This window comes from Pristiophorus japonicus, chromosome 18, assembly GCF_044704955.1.
Source record: "Pristiophorus japonicus isolate sPriJap1 chromosome 18, sPriJap1.hap1, whole genome shotgun sequence".
NCBI lineage: Eukaryota > Metazoa > Chordata > Chondrichthyes > Pristiophoridae > Pristiophorus > Pristiophorus japonicus.
The window spans coordinates 14,102,759-14,125,798 of NC_091994.1; the positions used below are offsets into that span (position 1 = coordinate 14,102,759).

The window sequence follows — 23,040 nt, forward strand, 5'->3', positions numbered from 1 at the left end:
GGTTGCTACAGCTGAAAACCAGTTCTAAAATATGACTTGCAAGAAGAATAATGTCCACCATACTATGGCTTAAATGGTTCAAATCTACTGATCACGTGCGGTGGAAAGTGCATTCAATCAGATTGTGGTCAGAGTACTGTAAATTGCATTGTTTAAAGACGAACGCATATTTATGATACCAGCTGACTCCCCATGGCATTGCTCTCCAGTAGACTGGGTTCTGAAACACAGTTGTGACGTTTAGCTGCCACGGTGGAGCTAAAGGGACCTGGCCTGTCCCTTTAAGGCCGTCGCTCTGATGCTCCCTGTGGGGAAAGTTGCTCAAGTGGCACATCTTGCAATGCCTCAACTGATTGTTGAGGAAAGTTTCTGTAGATTGGCAGCTGCTTGTAAATCTCTGGCCCCTGGTCTTGACGAGAGATAAGAACATAAGAAATAGGAGCAGGAGTAGGCCATAAGGCCCCTCGAGCCTGCTCCGCCATTTAATACAATCATGGCTGATCTGATCATGGACTCTGCTCCATTTCCCTGCCCGCTCCCGATACCCTCTTATCCTCTTATCATTTAAGAAACTGTCTATTTCTGTCTTAAATTTATTTAATGTCCCAGCTTCCACAGCTCTCTGAGGCAACGAATTCCACAGATTTACAACCCTCTGAGAGAAGAAATTTCTCCTCATCTCAGTTTTAAATGGGCGGCCCCTTATTCTATTATCATGCCCTCTAGTTCTAGTCTCCCCAATCAGTGGAAACATCCTCTCTGCGTCCACCTTGTCAAGCCCCCTCATAATCTTATACGTTTCTATAAGAATACCTCTCATTCTTCTGAATTCCAATGAGTAGAGGCCCAACCTACTCAACCTTTCCTCATAAGTTAACCCCCTCATCCCCGGGTTCAACCTAATGAATCTTCTCTGAACTGCCTCCAAAGCAAGTATATCCTTTCGTAAATATGGAAACCAAAACTGCACGCAATATTCCAGGTGTGGCCTCACATACCCTATACAGCTGTAACAAGACTTCCCTGCTTTTATACTCCATCCCCTTTGCAATAAAGACCAAGATTTCATTGGCCTTCTTGATCACTTGCTGTACCTGCATACTATCCTTTTGTGTTTCATGCACTAGTACCCCCAGGTCCCGCTGTACTGCAGCACTTTGCAATCTTTCTCCATTTAAATGATAACTTGCTCTTTTATTTTTTCTGCCGAAGTGCATGACCTCACACTTTCCAACATTATACTCCATCTGCCAAATTCTTGCCCACTCACTTAGCCTGTCTATGTCCTCCTGTAGCCTCTTTATGTCCTCCTCACACATTGCTCTTTCTCCCATCTTTGTATTGTCAGCAAACTTGGCTACGTTACACTCAGTCCCCTCTTCCAAGTCGTTAATATAGATTGTAAATAGTTGGGGTCCCAGCACTGATCCCAGCGGCACCCCACTGCTTACTGATTGCCAACCAGAGAATGAACCATTTATCCCGACTCTCTTTTCTGTTCATCTGCCAATCTTCTATCCATGCTAATATATTACCCCCAACCCCGTAAACTTTTATCTTGTGCAGTAACCTTTTGTGTGGCACCTTGTCAAATGCCTTCTGGAAGTCCAAATGCACCACATCCACTGGTTCCCCTTTATCCACCCTGTTCGTTACATCCTCAAGGTCAGGAATAACAGCTGGAACTAACCGGATTTTTTCTTTTCATACTTTGGATGCTCTGGACCACGATGGACATGTACTAGAAGCAAAGCTATGATTACCCAACTAATTCATAATAGATCACACTGAAGTAAGCTAGCATGTCAGCTTGGCAGAGCCAGCAGTACTCTAGCCTGAGTCAGAAGGTTGTGAGTTCAAGTCCCTCACCAAGGTGTGAATGCAGAATCTACGCTGTTACTGCAGTGCTATATTGAGGGAGCACTGCAAAGGGATACCGTCATTCAGGTGAGAAGTTAACCTGAAGTCCTGTCTGAGTGGAAGTAAAAAAAAAAAAAGCAGCAATGAGTAAAACATTAGAGAAGGTATTCTGGAAGAGTGAGATCAAATGGTCCACTGGAACCTTTTCATGTTAACCCCTCGAGAAGTAAAGTAGCTGAGTATTCCCAGATTCCAGCAGCTTTAATGTGATCAATATCTCCATGAGTGTTTTGCTGGTGAAACTGACTCGGACAATGGCCCTTCCAGGCGCCGTAAAGGTTTTCCACATTGTTATACACGGTAACGGGAGTTAATGAGGCAGAAATTGTGGCCTCCCGGGCACGTACAAAGTGTGTACGGACCCGGGAAGGCATTGGAAAAGCCCGTTTTCAGCACACAATGCGCATGCGCTGAAAACGGGCTATTCCGATCTGTCAAGCTGGAGCTGGAGCTCGACAGATCATCAGTATTTCCATATCCAGGACATTCGCATGGCCAAGATTGTGGGATTTACCCATATCTTACCCAGCGCATGTCCTGAAAACTCTTGCGCCTGATAAAAGCAGGTGCATAACTTACTTTTCCACGCGTAAGAGTTTTAAAACATACAATAACATAACAAAATAAAATTTAACAAACACATTTTATTGTTAAAATCCCTACCCACTACAGTAAGTTTATTTAAAACCATAATTTAAAAAACTTTTTAAAAAGTCAGATAAATCTATTTTTTTATAAGACATTAATAACTTTAATTTAAATTAATCTTAAATATGTAGTGTATATTTTCTATTTTTTATTAATGTTTTGAGTGTTTATGGGTGTTTCTCATTCACAATAATGGGAACTCCCACTTACGGAGTTCCCATTATTATGAATGAGAAAATACTGTATCTTGATTGGCTGCCAGAGCCATGTGACTCCAGCTCCAGCTTAAGGGTGCTGCCGTGCACACACGGCGACGCGCAGGGAGTGAAGGGCTCAGGACCAGGATCTCGAGCGGGTGCAGCAGGAACAGGTAAGTGCGCATTTTTTTTTTTCCTTTTTTCAGTCGTTTGCCTGCGGGAAGAACTCGGCCGGGATTTCTAGGCCAATGTGGTTGGAGGCATTGAAGTCTCTCGGGGTAATTTTGGCTTTGCCCGAGAGTGTAAAAGGGACGATAGTGAATCGGTAGCACGTTTTACATCTGTCAGGGGCTGGAATTGGTGCCTTTACACCTCACGTTAGCGCCAATGGCTTTGCAGCCGGAGGCAGCGATGACATCGACTCCCATCACATTGGGCGGGAGTTTTGCGCCCCAATCAACTTCTCCCGGAGATCGTGATGTCATCGCCGCGCGCATCGCTCCGGTAGCCCCACAGATCCAAAATTTACTTCCACCCCCTGCAGCAGCGCCGGGCGAAAACACCGACAGCTGCAGGAAGCGTGCATCAGGTGGCCGGCCGCTACCGGGGCGACGATTAAAGGCGAGTACCTTTTTTCTTTGAGCGCGGGCTGGAACTCGGGAAAGAACTCAATCAGCCCGGCACTCTGCTTGAGCGCCGGGCTGATCGCATGGGATCGCAGCTGCCATCGTGGTCCAGGGAGGTACTTTGTACTTTGCAGAGCCTGCAGCGATGGCCCTTCCCTTCAAGGGAGGGAAGGAGCCTTTCAACATGGCAGTGCTGCCCGGCCCAGTGTGCAACCCCGCTGGGGTTTCCGCCCCGCCTGCTGCCTATTGCGTTCCAAGAAGGATTTAGTACACCACTTCTGTCTTGGAGCGCAAACTGCAGTTTTTTAAAGTTCGGAATTGTTAGCGCCTGGCACTAACTTTTCAAACTTTTATAAATTAGCAACCCAAACAGGGCAATAGTGAATTTCTCCCCCTCATTGGTTCCATTGACTTCAGTGTCAAAGTCAAAATCTGCCCCATTGCCATTAAAAGCATGTGAGCTGGACAATTATCTTTACCATCCAGATTCAAACAAGATGCAGCAATTGTCTCTTTAGTTGATAAGTTTGGAATTTGAGTCCATGAAACACTTTGACCCTTTGACAGTTGTGACTATGAAGGAGACTCTAAGCCGAATTTGTGATTATAATGTGATGGTATCATTTGTCCGTATACTGAGGGGGAGAAATTTCGTCCTGGCCCGTTTGGGGACTGCAGCATCCGCGAGGCGGGAGTTCCCGCACCAGGCACGGAAGCCCTGCCCCCCCCCTTGCGATATTTGGGTTGACACCCCCGAGAGCAAGGGGAGTGCAAAGTAATGCGCTCCACTTCCTGTGTGGGGTGCTAAGGGGGCTGAAGGACAGGGAGAGGGGCACAGCGCTGTGCACTGGGACGGGCAGTGCCGCCATGTACAAGGAGGAGGGCCAAGCTGCCGACTCTGCGGGTCCTTACCTGGACCACGGGGGAGCGGGGTGGCTGTGCCATCAGCCCGGCACTCAAGCGGAGTGCCGGGCTGCCAGATCGTGGCACAGGCCCCGTGTTCAAGGATGCAACGGGTCGCGACAGGTAAGTGGGAGGATTTTTAATTTCACACACGCTGCCTCCCCTTTACCTAGCGCCCTGCGAGCGGCCAGCCGCCATGGATGCGCCCCCTGAAGCTGCTGCCGTCATCGCCCGGCGTATTCACGGGTTGTTCCCGAATTTTTGCTCCGGGGCGAAACAGGGTCACTGGGCACGGTGACGTCATCGCCGGTGCAACAGAGCGGGGCGCTACCGGTTACTGTCACCGCTAAACTCCTGCGGAATTTAGCGGGAGTCGTTAGCGGCGTCGCGCCCGGGCGATAAGTCGGGGGCACTAACAGGAGGTGCAAACTACCCCAATTTCTCCCCCATACTCGCTGTCTTTACCAATTGGGCCACTTGGGTAAGTTCATTACTTCATCGAAATAACAAAGGGATTGGAATTTTCCACTTTTGTGCTCTCCAGCCTGTGATTTTCCATCTATTAAAATGGATGGGCAAGAAATCACGGGCTGTGGGTTGTAGATGTAAAAGATCCCAGCCGCAGTGTTACCGTATCATATAAAAAAACTGTGTTATATAATGTCAGTAAACCTCCAGTCCTTCCTTTCACAGATAGAGAAAATGGTGCCCATCTCCCCAGTATATCCTCTGTCAGAAACACAACCTTCCATTGGTCAAGACCACCCAACCAACCGACTAAACCACACACATCAAGTTAGGGTGCTGGCAAGAGGGACGTTGGGAAGTTGGAATTCTGGTAGTGAATGTAAGTAAAGCTTTTCAGTGGATGTTTTCTTTTTCATAATCTTGCTATTTATTTATTCCAGGATGTGGGCATCGCTGGCAAGGCCAGCATTTATTGCCCATCCCCAGTTGCCCTTGGGAAGGTGGTGGTGAGCCGCCTTCTTGAACTGCTGCAGTCTGTGTGGTGAAGGTGCTCCCACAGTGCTGTTAGGGAGGGGGGTTCCAGGATTTTGACCCAGCGACAATGAAGGAACGGCCGATATATTTCCAAGTCAAGCTGGTGTGTGACTTGGAGAGGAACGTGGAGGTGATGGTGTTCCTATGCACCTGCTGCCCTTATCCTTCTAGGTGGTGGAGGTCGCGGGTTTGGGAGGTGCTGCCGAAGAAGCCTTGGCGAGTTGCTGTGGTGCATCTTGTAGATGGTACACACTGCAGCCACGGTGCACCGGTGGTGGAGGGAGTAAATGTTGAAGGTGGTGGATGGGTTGCCAATCAAGTGGGCTGCTTTGTCCTCAATGATGTTGAGCTTCTTGAGTGTTGTTCGAGCTGCACTCATCCAGGCAAGTGGAGAGTATTCCATCGCACTCCTGACTTGTGCCTTGTGGAAAGGCTTTGAGGAGTCAGAAGGTGAGACACTTGCTGCAGAATACCCAGTCTCTGACTTGCTCTTGTTGCCACAGTATTTATGTGGTTTGTATCAATGGTGACCCCAAGGATGATGTTGATGGAGGATTCAACGATGGTAATGCCATTGAATATGAAGGAGAGGTGGTTAGACGCTCGCTTGTTGGAGATGGTCATTGTCTGGCACTTTTGTGGCGCGAATGTTACTTGCCACATCAGCCCAAGCCTGAATGTCGTCCAGGTCTTGCTGCATTCAGGCATAAGAACATAAGAACATAAGAATTAGGAACAGGAGTAGGCCATCCAGCCCCTCGAGCCTACTCCGCCATTCAACAAGATCATGGCTGATCTGGCCGTGGACTTAGCTCCACTTACCCGCCCGCTCCCCGTAACCCTTAATTCCCTTATTGGTTAAAAATCTATCTATCTGTGACTTGAATACATTCAATGAGCTACCCTCAACTGCTTCCTTGGGCAAAGAATTCCACAGATTCACAACCCTCTGGAAGAAGAAATTCCTTCTCAACTCAGTTTTAAATTGGCTCCCCCGTATTTTGAGACTGTGCCCCCTAGTTCTAGTCTCCCCGACCAGTGGAAACAACCTCTCTGCCTCTATCTTGTCTATCCCTTTCATTATTTTAAATGTTTTTATAAGATCACCCCTCATCCTTCTGAACTCCAACGAGTAAAGACCCAGTCTACTCAATCTATCATCATAAGGTAACCCCCTCATCTCCGGAATCAGCTTAGTGAATCGTCTCTGTACCCCCTCCAAAGCTAGTATATCCTTCCTTAAGTAAGGTGACCAAAACTGCACGCAGTACTCCAGGTGTGGCCTCACCAATACCCTATACAGTTGCAGAAAGACCTCCCTGCTTTTGTACTCCATCCCTCTCGCAATGAAGGCCAACATTCCAGACTGCTTCATTTTCTGAGGAGTTGCGATTGGAACTGAACACTGTGCAGTCATCAGCAAACATCCTCACTTCTGACTTTATGATGGAGGGGAGGCCATTGATGAAGCAGCTGGAGATGGTTGGGCCTAGGACACTGCCCTGAGGAACTCCTGAAGCGATGTCCTGGGGCCGGGATAATTGACCTCCAACAACCACAACCATCTTCCTTTGTGCTAGGTATGACTCCAGCCGCTGGAGAGTTTTCCCCCTGATTCCCATTGACTTCAATTTTACCAGGGCCCCTTGATGCCACACTCAGTCAAATGCTGCCTCGATGTCAAGGGCAGTCACTCTCACCTCACCTCTGGAGTTTACTAATCTCTCACCTTTCTTAAAATATTCTGCTTGTCCATTCTTCCTACTAAAGTGGATAATTTTATACTTCCCCACCTTATACTCCATGTGCCACCTTCTTGTCCAATCAGTTAACTGTCTATAACCATTTTCAGGCTCTTTGCATCCTCCTCACAGCTTACTTTCCCACCTAGCTTTGTATTGTTAGCAAACTTGGATATATTACACTCAGTCCCCTCATCTCAGTCAGTGATATAGATTGTAAATAGCTGATGATAAAGAAGCCACTTTGCATTTACGCACAATGACGGACAGGTAAAGGCCACCTGGTCCATCACAATTACGAGACCTTGTGTATCACAACATATACTCTCCACCCCACCCTATACCATGTGATCTCCTGGGAGAGGCAAAAAAACAGATTAAAAAATTCCAGGCCAATTTGGGGAAGAAAATCTGGGAAATTCCTCTCCGACCCATCCAGGTGATCGAAACTAGTCCAGGAGATCCCTCTGGCCTTGAATTTGCTGCAGTACTTACCTTCTGTAAGCATTGAAGCACTGACCACACTCGACCAGCTCTGCTGGGCAGGCCACATTGTTCGCATGCCAGACACGAGACTCCCAAAGCAAGCACTCTACTCGGAACTCCTTCACGGCAAATGAGCCAAAGGTGGGCAGAGGAAACGTTACAAGGACGCCCTCAAAGCTTCCCTGATAAAGTGCAACATCCCCACTGACACCTGGGAGTCCCTGGCCAAAGACTGCCCTAAGTGGAGGAAGAGCACCCGGGAGGGCGCTGAGCACCTCGAGTCTCATCACCGAGAGCATGCAGAAATCAAGCGCAGGCAGCAGAAAGAGCATGCGGCAAACCAGTCCCACACACCCTTTCCCTCAACGACTATATGTCCCACCTGTGACAGGGACTGTGGCTCTCGTATTGGACTGTTCAGCCACCTAAGGACTCATTTTTGGAGTGGAAGCAAGTCTTCCACGATTCCAAGGGACTGCCTGTGACTGACTGATGACTGATCTTCTGTAAGAGGTGATCTCCGCCGCAGCCAGAAACAAATCCAGCTTTCGCTTGAAGGAATTCAGCAAACTTCTCATATCTTAGATAGCTGTATAAATACACCTTGTATGCTGCACATGTACTGCATCTGGTTGTGTGAGTTTTTGCATTGTGGGGGACTGTGTATGGTGGGGCGATGATAACTAGAGCTTATAATACATGCTAAGGACTCACTCCTGGCATCTGTAATCACAGGGTAGCATGTAAAAACGAAAGATGCAAACCAATATAAGAGACTTTCTCATTCACAGATGAGGATGACTGTATGGTGAAGAGTATTGTAGACTCCGTTGCCAGGGTTTTAAAGGGGTGCCTGGAAAACATGCCTCAAGGTAAGACATTTGGAAATACTTCAAACGAGCAAAAATGTGAACTTTCTCTTGTTCCCATGATCTTGACAGGTAGCCCCGATTGCTTCTGGTCCTTCTGGGTAAACAGTTGCTGCTGTCAACTTCCCCAAATTAGCCTGGGTTTTTTCATCTGTTTTTTCTGTCTCTCCCAGGAGGTCACATGACCCAGCGTCTCGAGGCCGAGCCACACAGAGCAGGAAGGTCAATTTTAAATCAGTGCTGGTTTAGCAGATCTATGCTGGAAGTGTTGAAATTGGTTTTGGGGTAAGGTAGGAAAAAAAATCAGCCGGGGTTCCTGCTCCTGGTGATTTTCCAGTGTTCCCTGGTAAAATGTGGACATCGAGTGAAGATGGCACCGGGGTTGTTAGTGAGGCTCCCTCTTGGTGGAATAACTCATTGACATTCTACCTGATGGTGGTGCTGGTGCCTGCTGAAGTGTACTCAAGAAAGAAGCAGCACATTCAGGAAAGGAGGGGTAATTGAGCGAGAAGGAGTTAATTTTTGCACTGCATTAGCCATGTAGATAGTGAACCATATAGCCATTCATTTCCAGAATCTTCATTGATTTACTGTGCAAAGTCCTTCCTTGCCGTACAATATGGCATTGAGTGCAGGCTGTCCACTACTAGGATGCAGACATAAACTCATTTATTTTAATGGCTTAATGCCTGCGTTAAGCTAGCCGACAGAGGAAAGGCATATGACCGCATTAAATATTGGTCCGTTAATATCGCTGTTGAGAATGTTGAGGCTCTGTGCTAGATATGCACTGGGGTTCAAGGTCAACAGTCACTCTCTTGCTGCATCACCTATATTCCAGAGAGCACTTTTACTGCCAATATTGGTTAAACAGTAGCATGACCTGGGGATAACATAGAACCCTTGGTTGGCACCTATTGGCTACAGTAATCTCCAATGTGCCACCATGTGCGTTCTTCTGTCTTTTAGGAAAATGGACTGAAATGCACTCCAGTGAGCGCAGCATGATTGTAAATCAACAACGACAACTTGTATTTATATAGCGCCTTTAACGTAGTGAAAACATCCCAAGACGCTTCACAGGAGTATTATGAGATATGAAATTTGACACCGAGCTGCATAAGGAGAAATCGGGTCAGGTGACCAAAAGCTTGGTCAAAGAGGTAGGGTTTAAGGAACATCTTGAAGGAGGAAAGAAAGGTAGAGAGGCGGAGAGGTTTAGGCAGGAAATTCCAGGGCTTAAGGCCTAGGCAACAGAAGGTGTGGTCACCAGTGGTTGAGCGATTATAATCAGGCTCAAGAATTAATTAAAGGAGCGCAAACATCTCGGGGGGGGGGGGGGGGGGTTGTGGGACTGGAGGAGATTACAGTAATAGGGAGGGGCGAGGCCATGGAGGGTTTTGAAAATGGATGAAAATTTTGAAATCAAATTTTTAAACCACCAAACTTGGCTAATACACATGAATGAACAGAATAAAGCTTTCACAGTCATATCCATCAACCTTCTGCTGATTCTCATTCCATGATAAACAATGAAGATAAAACTCTGCTGCTGTTCTAGACACGAGGCCCCTTTCAAGCTAGTTGGTCCGAAGCTAACTAGAATATCTTTCTGTCACAGACTCCTCGCATTCTCAGTCTGATCTTTCTGTGTCCTGCCTGCGAATACACATGTCTTTTCTGATCTTATTAACGCACAATGGATAATTCCACCATGGTTGACTGAAAACAAAGCAGAGCATCTTTATTGATGGTACAAGATACTCCTCAATGATGTGCACATTGTAGATATCTGAGCCTTGGCATCTTCCTATTGTCTTAATTCAACAATTCCCAAATGTATCCTAATTAACATTCCAAATTTCTATGGCAATCATTTGGATTCCACGTCTGTTGGTGTTGGGAGTTAAGAAGAGAGATAGACTTGCATTTATATAGTGCCTTTCACGACTACCGGACGCCTCAAAGCGCTTCACGGCCAATGAAGTACTTTTGGAGTGTAGTCACTGTTGTAATGTGGGAAACAAGGCAGCCAATTTGCACACAGCAAGCTCCCACAAACAGCAATGTGATAATGACCAGATAATCTGTTTTGTTAACCCCTCATAAGTTGAATCTAATCATTATAGCGGTACCATAATATAAATTAAAACTAAATGCTAAACAGACCATACAAAGTTTATAAATGTCAATAGTAATTTCTACAATTTTCATTCTCTATCTGTTAATTTATTATCTTTCTTATACTGTTGTTCAGTTGACCAGAATCCTGAAGACCAGATGAATTGTTCCTTGTTACGGGTCACAAAGTGGATTGACTACTCTAACAAGTATGGCTTCGGCTACCAGCTGTCTGACAGCAGCACTGCGATTCTCCTGAATAATGGAACACACATGACCCTACTTCCTCAATCAAAGTAAGTAACCCTGGGACGCAGATCTGTTATGTCAGCATTGTAGTGTCAGTGGTAGCTCAGTGGGTAGCACACTTGCCTTTGAGTCAGAAGGCTGTGGGTTCAAGTCCCAGACTTGAATATTTAAATTTAGGCTGCCACTCCAGTGCAGCACTGAGGGAGCGCTGCACTGCCGTCTTTCAGGTGCGACGTTAAGCCGAGACCCCCTCCGCTCTCTCAGATGAACGTAAAAGATCCCATGGCACTATTTTGAAGACGAGCAGGGGAGTTATCCCCCGTGTCCTGGCCAATATTTATCCCTCGATCAACATAACAAAACAGATTATCTGGTCATTATCACATTGCTGTTTGTGGGAGCTTGCTGTGCACAAGTTGGCTGCCGCGTTTCCCACATTACAACAGTACTTCATTGGCTCTAAAGTGATTTGAGACGTCCCGTGGTCATGAAAGCTGCTATATAAATGCAAATCCTTCTTTCTGTGCATGATTGCAAGACTCACAAAACAACCTCTCTAATTTTAAATGTCTTGCTTTTTCGTCAAATATTATAAATTAAAGAAAGGAAGACCTGCATATATATAGTGCCTTTCACAACCTCAGGACTTCTCAAAGCATTTTACAGCCAATAAAGTACTGTTTTTTTCAAGTATATGCACTTTTGTAATGTAGGAAACACAGCAACCAATTTACACACACACAAGCTCCCACAAACAGCAATATGATAATGACTGGATAATCAGCTTTAATGATGTTGGTTGTGGGATAAATATCGGCCAGGGAGATCTCCCCTGCAATTCTTCAATAAAGTGCCACGGGATCATTTACATCCACCAGAGAGGGCAGACGGGGCCTCGGTTTAACATCTCATCTGCAGGACGTTAAACCATCAGCCGTAATTTCCTTGGGGATCCCCAATCTCCCGCCATAACTGCAGCGGGAACCCTGGTGAAATGATGTAGATGGCCAGTCACACCATTTCTCTGTTTTTTGCCAATCTTCTGCCAGAGTTGCAGCATGAGTGGCTTAGCCAGTCACGTAATGTTCACAAGACTCAATAAAACCCCAGTCAATTAAGCCCAGGTCCTCCACGATGAGGCGCGCAGTTGTGAGCCTGGTGGATGAACTGGTAGTGTTCAGTTTGATTGTTAAACCCTTGCTAATAAACCAGCTTGTTCTTTACAGCAAATGTGTAGCTGTGAATTCTTAAGCAAAGGACCCATGAAACAAATACACTACAATCGGGAAACCCCTGTGGAAATTGTACCCCGAGTCGGATGGATTTCTCCATTTTATAGGGTAAAATTCAGTATTGGGAATTTACAGAAAATGATCCATGCTGCTGCTTTGCAACAGAAACATATAGATTCCTGAACAAATAAAGGTTGCTTAGAATCCACCATAAATGGTGCGATACTCTGGGATTTCCCCTCTGAGGATTTGGCTTCAGGTGTGTTGAGGAACATATCACACGGTACAGAATCAGCCAGTCATGGTTAACTCCATTAGTCATTTCTTCAGTTGCATTCGATCATTGTGTGTCTGGCCCTGGCTAGTTAGAGCCAGGATTCTAAATCCTAGCCATTGATTTTCACTCCCGTGGTCCATTTTTATAGTTGCCTTCTAAAGTTGAGAAAGGTAGGTGAATGGTCAAAGCTCACAGTGCAGAGCATCACCAAGAGTGAAAAGAGTAGAAGACAAGATAAATGGAGAATGGGGCTGCTAAATTTAGGGTTGAAAACCCTGCAGATTGTCGACAGACAGAGAGAGGTGACAAGTTCCACAGTTTTGAGAAAAAATTCGATCAGGTAAAACCTGCTGATCTGGAACTCGAATGCAAAGCCACAGTAGAAGTGTCCGACACATTAACCCCGCCCTGTCCTAGGTACAACATGATCTGTTTGAATGTAATAGTTATAGGGGACCAAACTTCCCAAAGTGGGAGGGCATGAAGCTGGGGTGGGTCACCTGAGGCGAAACTAAGATTCACCTGGATTACACTGTGATCCAAATTCTGAACTGGGATGCGGGGGGATGGAGGGCGGGGGGGGGGGGCGGTGGGCAGTGGTGTATGGATAGGTCCTGCACCTGTACCAGTCTGTTGGCAGATTGTGTGAGTGTTTGGGAGAAATTCCACGGTATCCCAGAAATTCTGATCAGTATGCCCTCCGTAAGCCTACTGGAATCCACGCTTTCTGTGAGCAGGCCTGGGTTCCACACTGGCTTTAACATCTTGAGGAAGATTGCAACACAGGTTAGCAAGGCCATAAAAAAAAAAACACTAGGGTTTATTTCTAGAGCGATAGAATTGAAATGTAGGGAAGTTATGCTAAACCTGCATCGAACCTTGGTTAGACCACACTTCGAGTATACCGTACAGTTCTGGTCGCCATAATATAACAAGAATATGGAGGCACTGGAGAGGGTGCAGAGAAGATTTACAAGGATGATACCAGAAATATGAGGGTATACATATCAGGAAAGGATGAATAGGCTGGGTCTCTTTTCTCTTGAAAAAAGAAGGCTGAGGGGTGACCTAATAGAGATCTTTAAAATTATGAAAGGTTTTGATAGAGTGGATACAGAGAGAATGTTTCCACTTGTGGGGAAGAGCATAACTAAAAGCCATCAATATAAGATAGTCACCAAGAAATCCAATAGGGAATTCAGGAGAAACTTCTTTACACACAGAGTGGTGAGAATGGGGAACTCGCTACCACAGGGAGTGGTTGAAGCGAATAGTATCGATATATTTAAGGGGAGGCTAGACAAACATCTGAGGGAGAAGGGAATAGTGGGTTATGCTGATAGAGTTAGATAAGGAAAGACTGGAGGAGGCTCGAATGGAGCACAAAAGGCGGCATGGACCGATTGTGCCAAATGGCCTGTTTCTGTGCTGTATATCCTATGTAATTCCAGAGACAATTGATTTTGTCATAATGTCTGGCTCGGTTTCCCTGCGGGTAGGTTATCATTTTTTTTACTCTAATCTTTGACCCATAAAGGACCTCTCCCCACCTTTGAAGTGACAAGGTTTTGTTCTATTCATGCAGCAGGGCGCAAGGCTAATGTCCTGGTCAACATCCGCTCTCAGCTATTACTGCCAAAGATAGATTATCTGGATATCCAGTGACTGGGGCTGTAGCTCAGTGGTACAGCACATGTATGAGGCTCTGGGTTCAATCCCCGGCATCTCCAATCTTGAATCAGTTTTTTAAATACTTGAAGGAAAGAAAATTGCAGGGTAATGGGGAAAGAGCAGGATTGTTCTTCGAAAGAGCCGATGCAGGCTCGATCGGCTGAATGGGCTCCTTCTGTGCTGTACTATTCTATGATTCGTGGCTGTTTGTGGGGCCTTGCTGTATGCAAATTAGCTGCCTTGTTTGCTGACATAACAACAGTGTTGCATTTACAAAGATAGTCCATTGATTGTGAAGCACTTTGGAACCTCCTGAAGGCATGACAGGTGCTATATAAATGCAAGTTCTTTCTTTGTGTGGTGAACTCTATCAGTACCCCCTATGCACACTTTGGAGGGGCGGGGGGGGGGGGGAGCTCAAGGACTCTAAGGCCCTTGCAAACCTACGCATAAGCCTTGTGGACTTGGGTAATTGTGAAGTGTCCCGAGGGATGAGAAATTTCACTCCATATTGGACAAATAGAAATTCTATCTGTACATGTCTCGGTGGCTTTCTTTGGAGACCCTTTAGAATGGTGATGCATTTCTGTGTGTGTTGGACACCAACTACAAGGTACAGCGCAAGCTGGTGCAGGAGGGCAACGGCCGCACTCTGCTCCTTTTATGGCCCCGGCCTGTCCCTGATGGTTTCTCGCAGGTTGGGGCTTCCACAGGTCGGTGATTGGAGCGTGGGCAGATGCAGCAGGAGCGGCGAGATTGGGGCCAAGGAACTGTGAGAGACTGGAGGGATATGATCGGGGCCCAGGAGAGGTGTGAGCTCGGGGTCCAGGGGCAGCACGGGCCAGCCCACACTGCGATATGTGTGCGCACTAGGTCCGTGCAGCAGAGCAGGTCTCCAATCGTCTTGGTTAACCCTCGCCAAGGGACCAAGACCTAACTCTGTCAAGCCCGTGTGGTGGCTGGTGTGCAACGGCCACCACATGTTAAAAAAAATCCACGCACAGGCATCTTCCACCCTTGAGGATGTAGTTCAGGTTCTTCATTCAAAACACCTGTGAACTCATCCTTTTTTTTGGCGTGGAAGCAAGTCATCCTCGTTTCGAGGGACTGCCGATGAAAGGGACACCAACTGACTCAAAGTGGGAAAGTGGAGTTGAGGTCGAAGATCGGCCATGATCTTATTGAATGGCGGAGCAGGCGCGAGGGGCCGTATGGCGTACTCCTGCTCCGAATACTTATGTTCTTATAAAAACTCAGTGGAGGGCAGTTGGATCAACTGAGGGAGAGAGAAAAAATGGCCATGGAAGAATATTTTGCAGCGCCATTTAGGTGCGTCTTCTGGTCGACTGACCAAGAAACAGTATTGCTACTTTGATTTGAAATGACCACGGCTTGTATTTTTCTACCCATTTAACAGGATAATATTTTCAAGAGGAAACACTGTTATTTTGTATTGAATTTGTGAAATTCAAGATCATTTTTGCATGTTTATGTTCACAGTGTCAGCTGTGGCTCAGTGCATAGTACTCTTGCCTCTGTGTCAGAAGGTTGTGGGTTCAAATCCCACTTGCGCACAAAATCCAGGCTGACACTCCAGGGGAGTGCTGCACTGTCGGAGGTTCTGTCTTTTGGATGAGATGTTAAACCGAGGCCCCGTCTGCCCTCTCAAGTGGAAGTAAAAGATCCCCTGGCACTATTTCAAAGAAGAGCAGGGGAGTTATCCCCGGTGTCTTGGCCAATATTTATTCCTCAATCAACATAACAAAAACAGATTAGCCCAGAAATTCCTCTGGGGTCTTCCTGTGGGTAATTGCCTCCTCGCTGGATATGTTTTACAAATTTACCTGGTGGTCTAGGAGGCGCCCTGATTTCCAATGGGGAGGCCTCCTCCTCCCGCGTTGCGAAGCGCGCTCCCGTGCAGAGGGTCCCAACGCAGAAGATGCAGTCATGTGAGACTGCTCAGCCAATCAAGTAAGTATTTCACAGGTTCCCATTAATAGCACTGAGACGCGCGTAATTACGAGTTCTCAGTGCTATTAATAGGAACAAAAGCAATCACACAAAAAATAAAAAACAGACTACACATATTTTAAATTAATTGAAATTAAAGTTATTATATCTTATAAAAATAAAATATTTTCCCGATTTAAAAAATTTTTATTTTAATTATGGTTAAAAATAAACTTACCGTAGAGTGGAGGGCTTTTAACAATAAACGATGTGTTTATAATTTTATTTTACAATTGTTTTAGTGTGTTTTAAAACACTTGCACCTGTAACACTAGGCTATGCGCTTGCTTTTTCAGGCACAAGATTTTTGAGGACATTTGCCAGGCAAGAGATGGATAAATAGCCCAATCTTGCCCGTACAAATGTCCTCGCTCCCGATCTGGCTACGATCTGTCCAGCTCCAGCTGGACAGATCGGAAAAGCCGGTTTTTAGCGCATGCGCATTGCGCGCTAAAAAACGGCTTTTCCGATGCCCTCCCGGGTCCGTAGAAACTTCGTATGGACCCGGGCCATCGGAAATGCTGCCCCATTATCTGATCATTATCACATTGCTGTTTGTGGGAGTTTGCTGTGCGCAAGTTGGTTGCCGCGTTTCCCACATTACAACAGTGACTACACTCCAAAAGTACTTCATTGTCTGTAAGGCGCTTTGAGACGTCCGGTGGTCGTGAAAGGCGCTCTTTAAATGCAAGTCTTTTTTCTTCAGGTTGGTGTGTAGCTGTACAGAGCTTGGGCACTGGTCCGTTTTCCCAATGAACAATGTCCCCAGGCAGCTCCGCGAGCAGCTGACAGTATTGCGGTTCTTCACGCAATACATGGAAGAACACCTGAAGCAGGTAAAAATGTTAAACTTAAAGCAGTGGGCCCCAATGTTCCCTCTTTTGTCCTTGGTGCATGGTCCCTTTAAGTGGTTGCGCGGCCCATTCTAATTTTCGTGTTCTCTGTAACAGTCGGTGAGCGACCTGCGCAGTGCCTCCAGATCGCTATGTGACCGCGCAGCTTAGCGGGAACGTGAATGGACACTTGCACCATCGGCTCTGTCAAAATGATTCCACCGACATTAAAGGGGAATTGCAAAGCACCTGTCTCTGAGATGGATTGGGTGGGACACTGTCCTTTCACTGCTGGAACTTGGTTGCCAATTTTGAACATTAGAAATGGAGAGTGGTAGGGTAGTCCACACTGAATGTATAGGGTGGAAAATCGAGATTGGATTTGTGGAAGGTGGCCAACAGGGAACAGTTTGAGAAGTTGGTGACCTTTCTGTGTTGCCACTTGGTTTTGTGCTGGAATATTAGTGGTAGAAATGATTACTCTGCCATGCTGAGTATGGTATAGTGCTTATGGCACTAGAACAACAGCAACTTGTGTTTATATAGCACCTTTAACGTAGTAAAGCCTCACATGGCGCTTCACAGGAACGTTATTCAACAAAATTTGACACCGAACCTCATAAGGTGATATAAGGGAGGTTTTAAGAAGCGTCTTAAAGGAGCAGACTGTGGCAGAGAGACGTAGGGAGGAAATTCTGGAGATTAGGGCCTAGGTGGTGGAGTGACTGTAATCAGGGCTGCGTAGGAAAGAATTAGACTAGAAAGCCAGAGGTCATAGGGGTCATTTTTAACTGGCTGGTAACCGAGAGGAGCGGATTGAAACTCGGGCGGGTTCTACAATAGGCGGGCAATCCGCTGGCCCAGGTTACGATCCAGCTGGTGAGGTTGAAAAATTTACCCCAACCCACCCCTCCTTCCCTTGTGTTCACATTCCCGTCGTGGCAAGATGCGAAATTGAATTTAATAAACCTGGTAATTTGTGAAGAACGGTGATTGTGAAAGCGGATGGATCACTGTTCCAATTAATGCCTGTCAGGAAAGGGAATCGACAATCCCAAACCCGGTCTGGCCTACATGTGACTTCAGTCCCCCATTAAATAGTTGACTCTTAACGCCGACTGAATTGGCTGAGCAAGCGACTCAGTTGTGCAAACAATTGCCACAGAAAGTCCACCACTAACTCTTCTCCAGGCTGATAGAGACAGTCAGCATGACCTTACCAATGTATTTTTTTTTTTAAAAAGAGGTCTGTTCATTAAAAGTTGTGCCATAATCTGAGCGTTGGTACCATAACATGTCTACTGACAACTGACACACTCTGCGAAGACAGATAGAGATTTATCCGGGACTAATGCCTTACTGGTTCAGAGGTGACTGAGTAAGAGATGAACAGTCCCTGGCTGTCAGGTTTTTGGAGTGTCAAATTGACATCCTCCAAATTGCATAATTAGCTAGGCTGAAGAATGAGAAGGCTGGGAAGACAGTGAGGGTCAGTCATCTGGAACAGATGAAAAGAGTAAGTGAACGGTCTGCATGAAGGATTCTGCTCTTTTCAGCTTGTTAAGATCGTAAAGCGGCAGATTCCGTCCCTGCATTTCCCTTCGCTGTATCAAAAAAAGTTTGTTATGGAGTCCGTTTGGTTGTGTGTGTTTTCACTCCAAAATGCACACAAAATATGTAGTTCGGAACAGAGGACAAAAATGCAGCATGCAACAAGTGATTGTGTATTCATTGTAAATAAAGATATACTGCAGTTAACACGGTCTTACAATGAACTTAGCGGCCCAGAAATGTAGGGATTCTCCTGTGGGTTCAAGTCTCACTCCAGAGACTTGAGAATGTAATTCAGGCTGACACTCCAGTGCAGTGCTGAGGGAGTGTTACACCGCCATTGGTGCCATCTTTCAGATGAGTCGTTAACCCGAGACCCTGTCTGCCCTCTTAGTTGGACATAAAAGAACCCATGGCACTATCTTGATAAGGAGCAGGGGAGTTTTTCCCCCAGTGTCCTTGACAATATTTATCCCTTAACCAACATCACTAAAAAAGATTACTTGGTCATTATTTCATTGCTGTTTGTGGGACCTTGCTGTGCGCAAATTGGATGCTGCACTTTCTACATTACAACAGTTTAAGAAGTATTCCTTTTGTAAGTAAAGTTGTAAAGCTTCTTGGAGTGCACTGAAGCTGTGAAAGGCAGCATTAAATGCAAATTGTTTCTTAAGCATTCGTATGATAATATATCACTACATAATTTCCAGGCTGCTATCAACTGGTCATTGCTGTTTGTAGAAGGGACTGTGAACAAATTAGTAGATTATTGACGTAAGACCTAAATCTGTAAGTTTTGTACTGACTTTCAAAAAAAAAAACCTTTGTAGGGCGGGAATGTACGGACACCTCCTGGAGAATCTCCGAACCAACTCTACCTACTTCAGTGGCTGAAGTCTGCTTGGGCGGTTATGATGCTGTTTAGCAATGGCACTTTGCAGGTACGTTTCAAAACCTCACACATTTCCTTAACTGACAGCCAGATGTCAGTAGAGTAGAGCAAAAGCACGAAATGGTAGAAATGCACAGAATCCATCAAAGGTTCTGATAAAGGGGTAAGTCTGGAGCTTTACACAGAATTACAGAGAGCTTACAGCAGAGAAACAGGCCATCTGGCCCAACTGATCCATGCTGGTGTTTATGCTCCACACGAGCCTCCTCCCACCCTACTTCCTGGCCAATATTTATCCCTCAATCAACATAACAAAAAAATAGATTATCTGGTCATTATCACATTGCTGTGTGTGGGAGCTTGCTGTGCACAATTTGGCTGCTGCATTTCTCACATTGTGACAGTGACTACACTCCAAAAAGTACTTCATTGGCTGTAAAGCGCTTTGAGACACCTAGTGGTCATGAAAGGCACTATATAAATGTAAGTCTTTCTTTTACTTCATCTAACCCTATATGCATATCTTTCCACTTCTTCTCCCTTATGTATGTATATAGCTTCCCCCTTGAAGACATGAACCTGCCTTTCTCTTTCAGAGGCTGATTGACCCTTGTGCCTTTCTGTATTTTCTCTTTCTATTTCAAATTTCCAACATTTGCGATTTTGCCTCTACCACTGGACTGTCCTTAAAGTTGCGTTGTTAGCAAAGGGCTAATAACATAATCATTTTTTTAACTGATATAGTGAGTGCTCAGTCGTTGAGTATATTCAAAACAGAGTTCGATAAATTTTTGTTAACGAAGGGAATTAAGGGATATGGGGATATTGCGGAAATGTGGAATTGGAGTACAAGATCAGCCATGATCTTATTGAATGGCGGAGCAGGCTCGAAGGGCAAGTGGCCTATTCCTGCTCCTATTTCTTATGTTCTTGTATTAGGTTGGTATATTTCCTCTGGACCGCTCCCACTCCATCATTGTAGCTATGAGGGAAGTTTGTCAGAAATCTTCCTTATGCACGTAAACCGGGGTGAATTCGCGAAACTTCCATCAAAGTTAGAGGGAAAAGCCCTGAGGAAATTCCCGGTGTGCATTTTCCCAGACTTTCCGCAGCTCTTCCGCCAAAATTACTTCGGGCAAGCAGGGATACCGATGCTGTGTTAGGGTCCGTGCTCGGTGCTCTCCTTTAGTCCCCAATTTGACATCATTGCAAGTTAGTAAAACATAGAAACGTAGAAAATAGGTGCAGATGTAGGCCATTCGGCCCTTCGAGCCTGCACCACCATTCAATATCATCATGGCTGATTATGCAACTTCAGTACCCGAATCCTGCTTTCTCTCCATACCCCTTGATCCCTTTAGCCGTAAGGGCCACATCTAACTCCCTTTTGAATATATCCAATGAACTGGCCTCAACAATTTTCTGTGGTAGAGAATTGCACAGGTTCACAATTCTCTGAGTGAAGAAGTTTCTCCTCATCTCGGTCCTAAATGGCTTACCCCTTATCCTTAGACTGTGATCCCTGGTTCTGGACTTCCCCAACATCGGGAACATTCTTCCTGCATCTAACCTGTCCAATTCCGTCAGAATTGTATATGTTTCTAGAGATCCCCTCTCATTCTTCTAAATTCCAGTGAATATAAGCCTAGTCGATCCAATCTTTCTTCATATGTCAGTCCTGCCATCCTGGGAATCAGTCTGGTGAACCTTCGCTGTAGCACTAGGAAAGCGGGTACCACTTTAAAACAGCACCCATGGTATAGCCCCAGCATCAACCATAGAATGCCACGCAGTCCTTCCCAGTGTTGGTGGAAACAAGCTGCAAAATGTTAATTGTGCTCAATCAACTAGAAGACCATATGGCCAGCGCTGATAAAATGCTTTGAAACTTGGGCTTTAAGAGGAGAAGGACGTTTCTGGGTCAGCGCTTTGAATGTCAAGTATTTACCCTTAGGATGTGTGCCATGTGGCATTTATCTCAATTAAATGGCTCCTTCGTTGAGGCCAAAGTACATCTCTTTCTTGTATCAAAACGTCAAGGGGACGAATTCTGGTTAAGCCAGCCAAGAGGATCGCAATGGAACACATCTGCATCACAGTGCTGCTGTCAATGTAATTGGCCAGTTTCCAGACCAATTGAGAGTTGTGTCTTTTTTAAAACTCCATCCCCGCTGAGGTTTTTGCTAATTGAGAAACAATTCTGGGTTAAGTACTTTCTATTCAAAGTAGCTGTGGGATATACACCGGCAGCAGGCGAGGCTGGGGCCAGCAATGTAAGAGTAAGAAAATAAAGACTTGCATTTCTATAGCGCCTTTCACGTCCACCGGATGCCCCAAATCACCTTGGAGCCAATGTTGTAGTCACTGTTGTAATGTAGGAAACTTGGCAGCCAATTTGCACACAGCAAGCTCTCACAAACAGCTACGTGATAATGACCCAGATATTCTATTTCAGTGATGTTGATTGAGGGATAAATATTGGTCAGGACAGTGGGGATGACTACCCTGCTCTTCTTCGAAATAGTGCCATGGGATATTTTATGTACACCTGAGAGAGCAGACGCGGCCTCGGTTTAATGTCTCATCCGAAAGATGGCACCTCCGACAGTGGAGCACTCCCTCAGCACTGCACTGGAGTGTCCGCCTAGATTTTTGTGCCTGGAATGGGTCTAGTAACCACAACTTTCTGACTCAGAGGCGAATGTGCTACCCACTGAGCCACGGCACATTTTGGAATACAGTATATGACTAATTTGAGATGCGACACTTACCTGTGGGGCATCTTTGTCCTTTAAGGATTAGAGTATTTTTGTGAAAAAATTTGGTCAGGCTTGATATCCTGTGTCTCAGATTATATACTGAATAAACCTTTTGGCTACAGTGCATTACTCAGCAGTAAGAAAAAAATATTTATATAGCCCCTATAAACACACCTCTCAGAAACATCCCAAAGGACTTCATGTAAGAACTTGAATTGCAATGATTATTGTCATAGAGGTAGCTTGTGTCTCATCGCGTCTGAGCTGGATTCTACATTACAAACAGTGACTGCACTTCAAAAGTACTTCATTGGATGTAAAGTGCTTTGGGACATCCGGTTGTCGTGAAAGGTTCTTTTTTGAGTCTGGCCCTAAAAGTGAGTTCATGCTTGTGGTAGGTGGACTGGTTGAAAAGAAAAAATTTGCATTTATATAGCACCTTTCACGACCACCAGACATCTCAAAGCACTTTACAGCCAATGAAGTACTTTTGGAGTGTAGCCACTGTTGTAATGTGGGAAACGTTGTAATGGAGATGGGTGAGAGAGCCTCACACACCAACAGTGCACATTGGAAATTCAGTCCTGCCCAGGATCTTGAGTCTAATTTTGGTTTGAGCACCTCACTCAAATTTCCGATACGCACTAGCAGCAGGTGAGGCTTGGGCCAGCAATGAGGAGTTGTAAGGTTTTGGGACACGGTATATGAGTAATTTGAGACATGACATGTGGTAAATGTAGCGTGCTTGTGAGGGAAAAGGTGACTTTGGAACTATGGCCCCAAAGCTCTCCATTAAAATTAAGTCAATGGGCAAAACTGTGGCCGATGAATTTCAACACAGGTAAATGTGAGCCCATCCATTTTGGTCCAAAAAAGGGTAGTATTTTTTAAATGGTGAGAAGCTCAGAACAATGGAGGTCCAAAGAGATGTAGGGGTCCATATACACAGATCACTAAAATGTAGTAGTCCAGTACAAAAAATAAAGGAATGTTAGCCTTTGTATCTAGAGGGCTAGAATATAACAGTAAGGATGTTTTGCTACAGATTTACA

General features: G+C 45.6%; 1 protein-coding gene across 1 annotated transcript in view; it reads left to right on the forward strand.

Annotated features, from left to right (window-relative positions):
- Positions 1–23,040, forward strand: part of LOC139229385 (serine/threonine-protein kinase PLK2-like) — a 49,896-nt gene that overhangs the window by 19,353 nt on the left and 7,503 nt on the right. Inside the window, exons 10-14 of the mRNA XM_070861085.1 lie at positions 4,988–5,141; positions 8,316–8,396; positions 10,651–10,810; positions 16,660–16,789; positions 19,168–19,278. Of these exons, the coding sequence (XP_070717186.1) occupies positions 4,988–5,141; positions 8,316–8,396; positions 10,651–10,810; positions 16,660–16,789; positions 19,168–19,278 (636 nt within the window). The remainder of the gene's footprint in view (positions 1–4,987; positions 5,142–8,315; positions 8,397–10,650; positions 10,811–16,659; positions 16,790–19,167; positions 19,279–23,040) is intronic.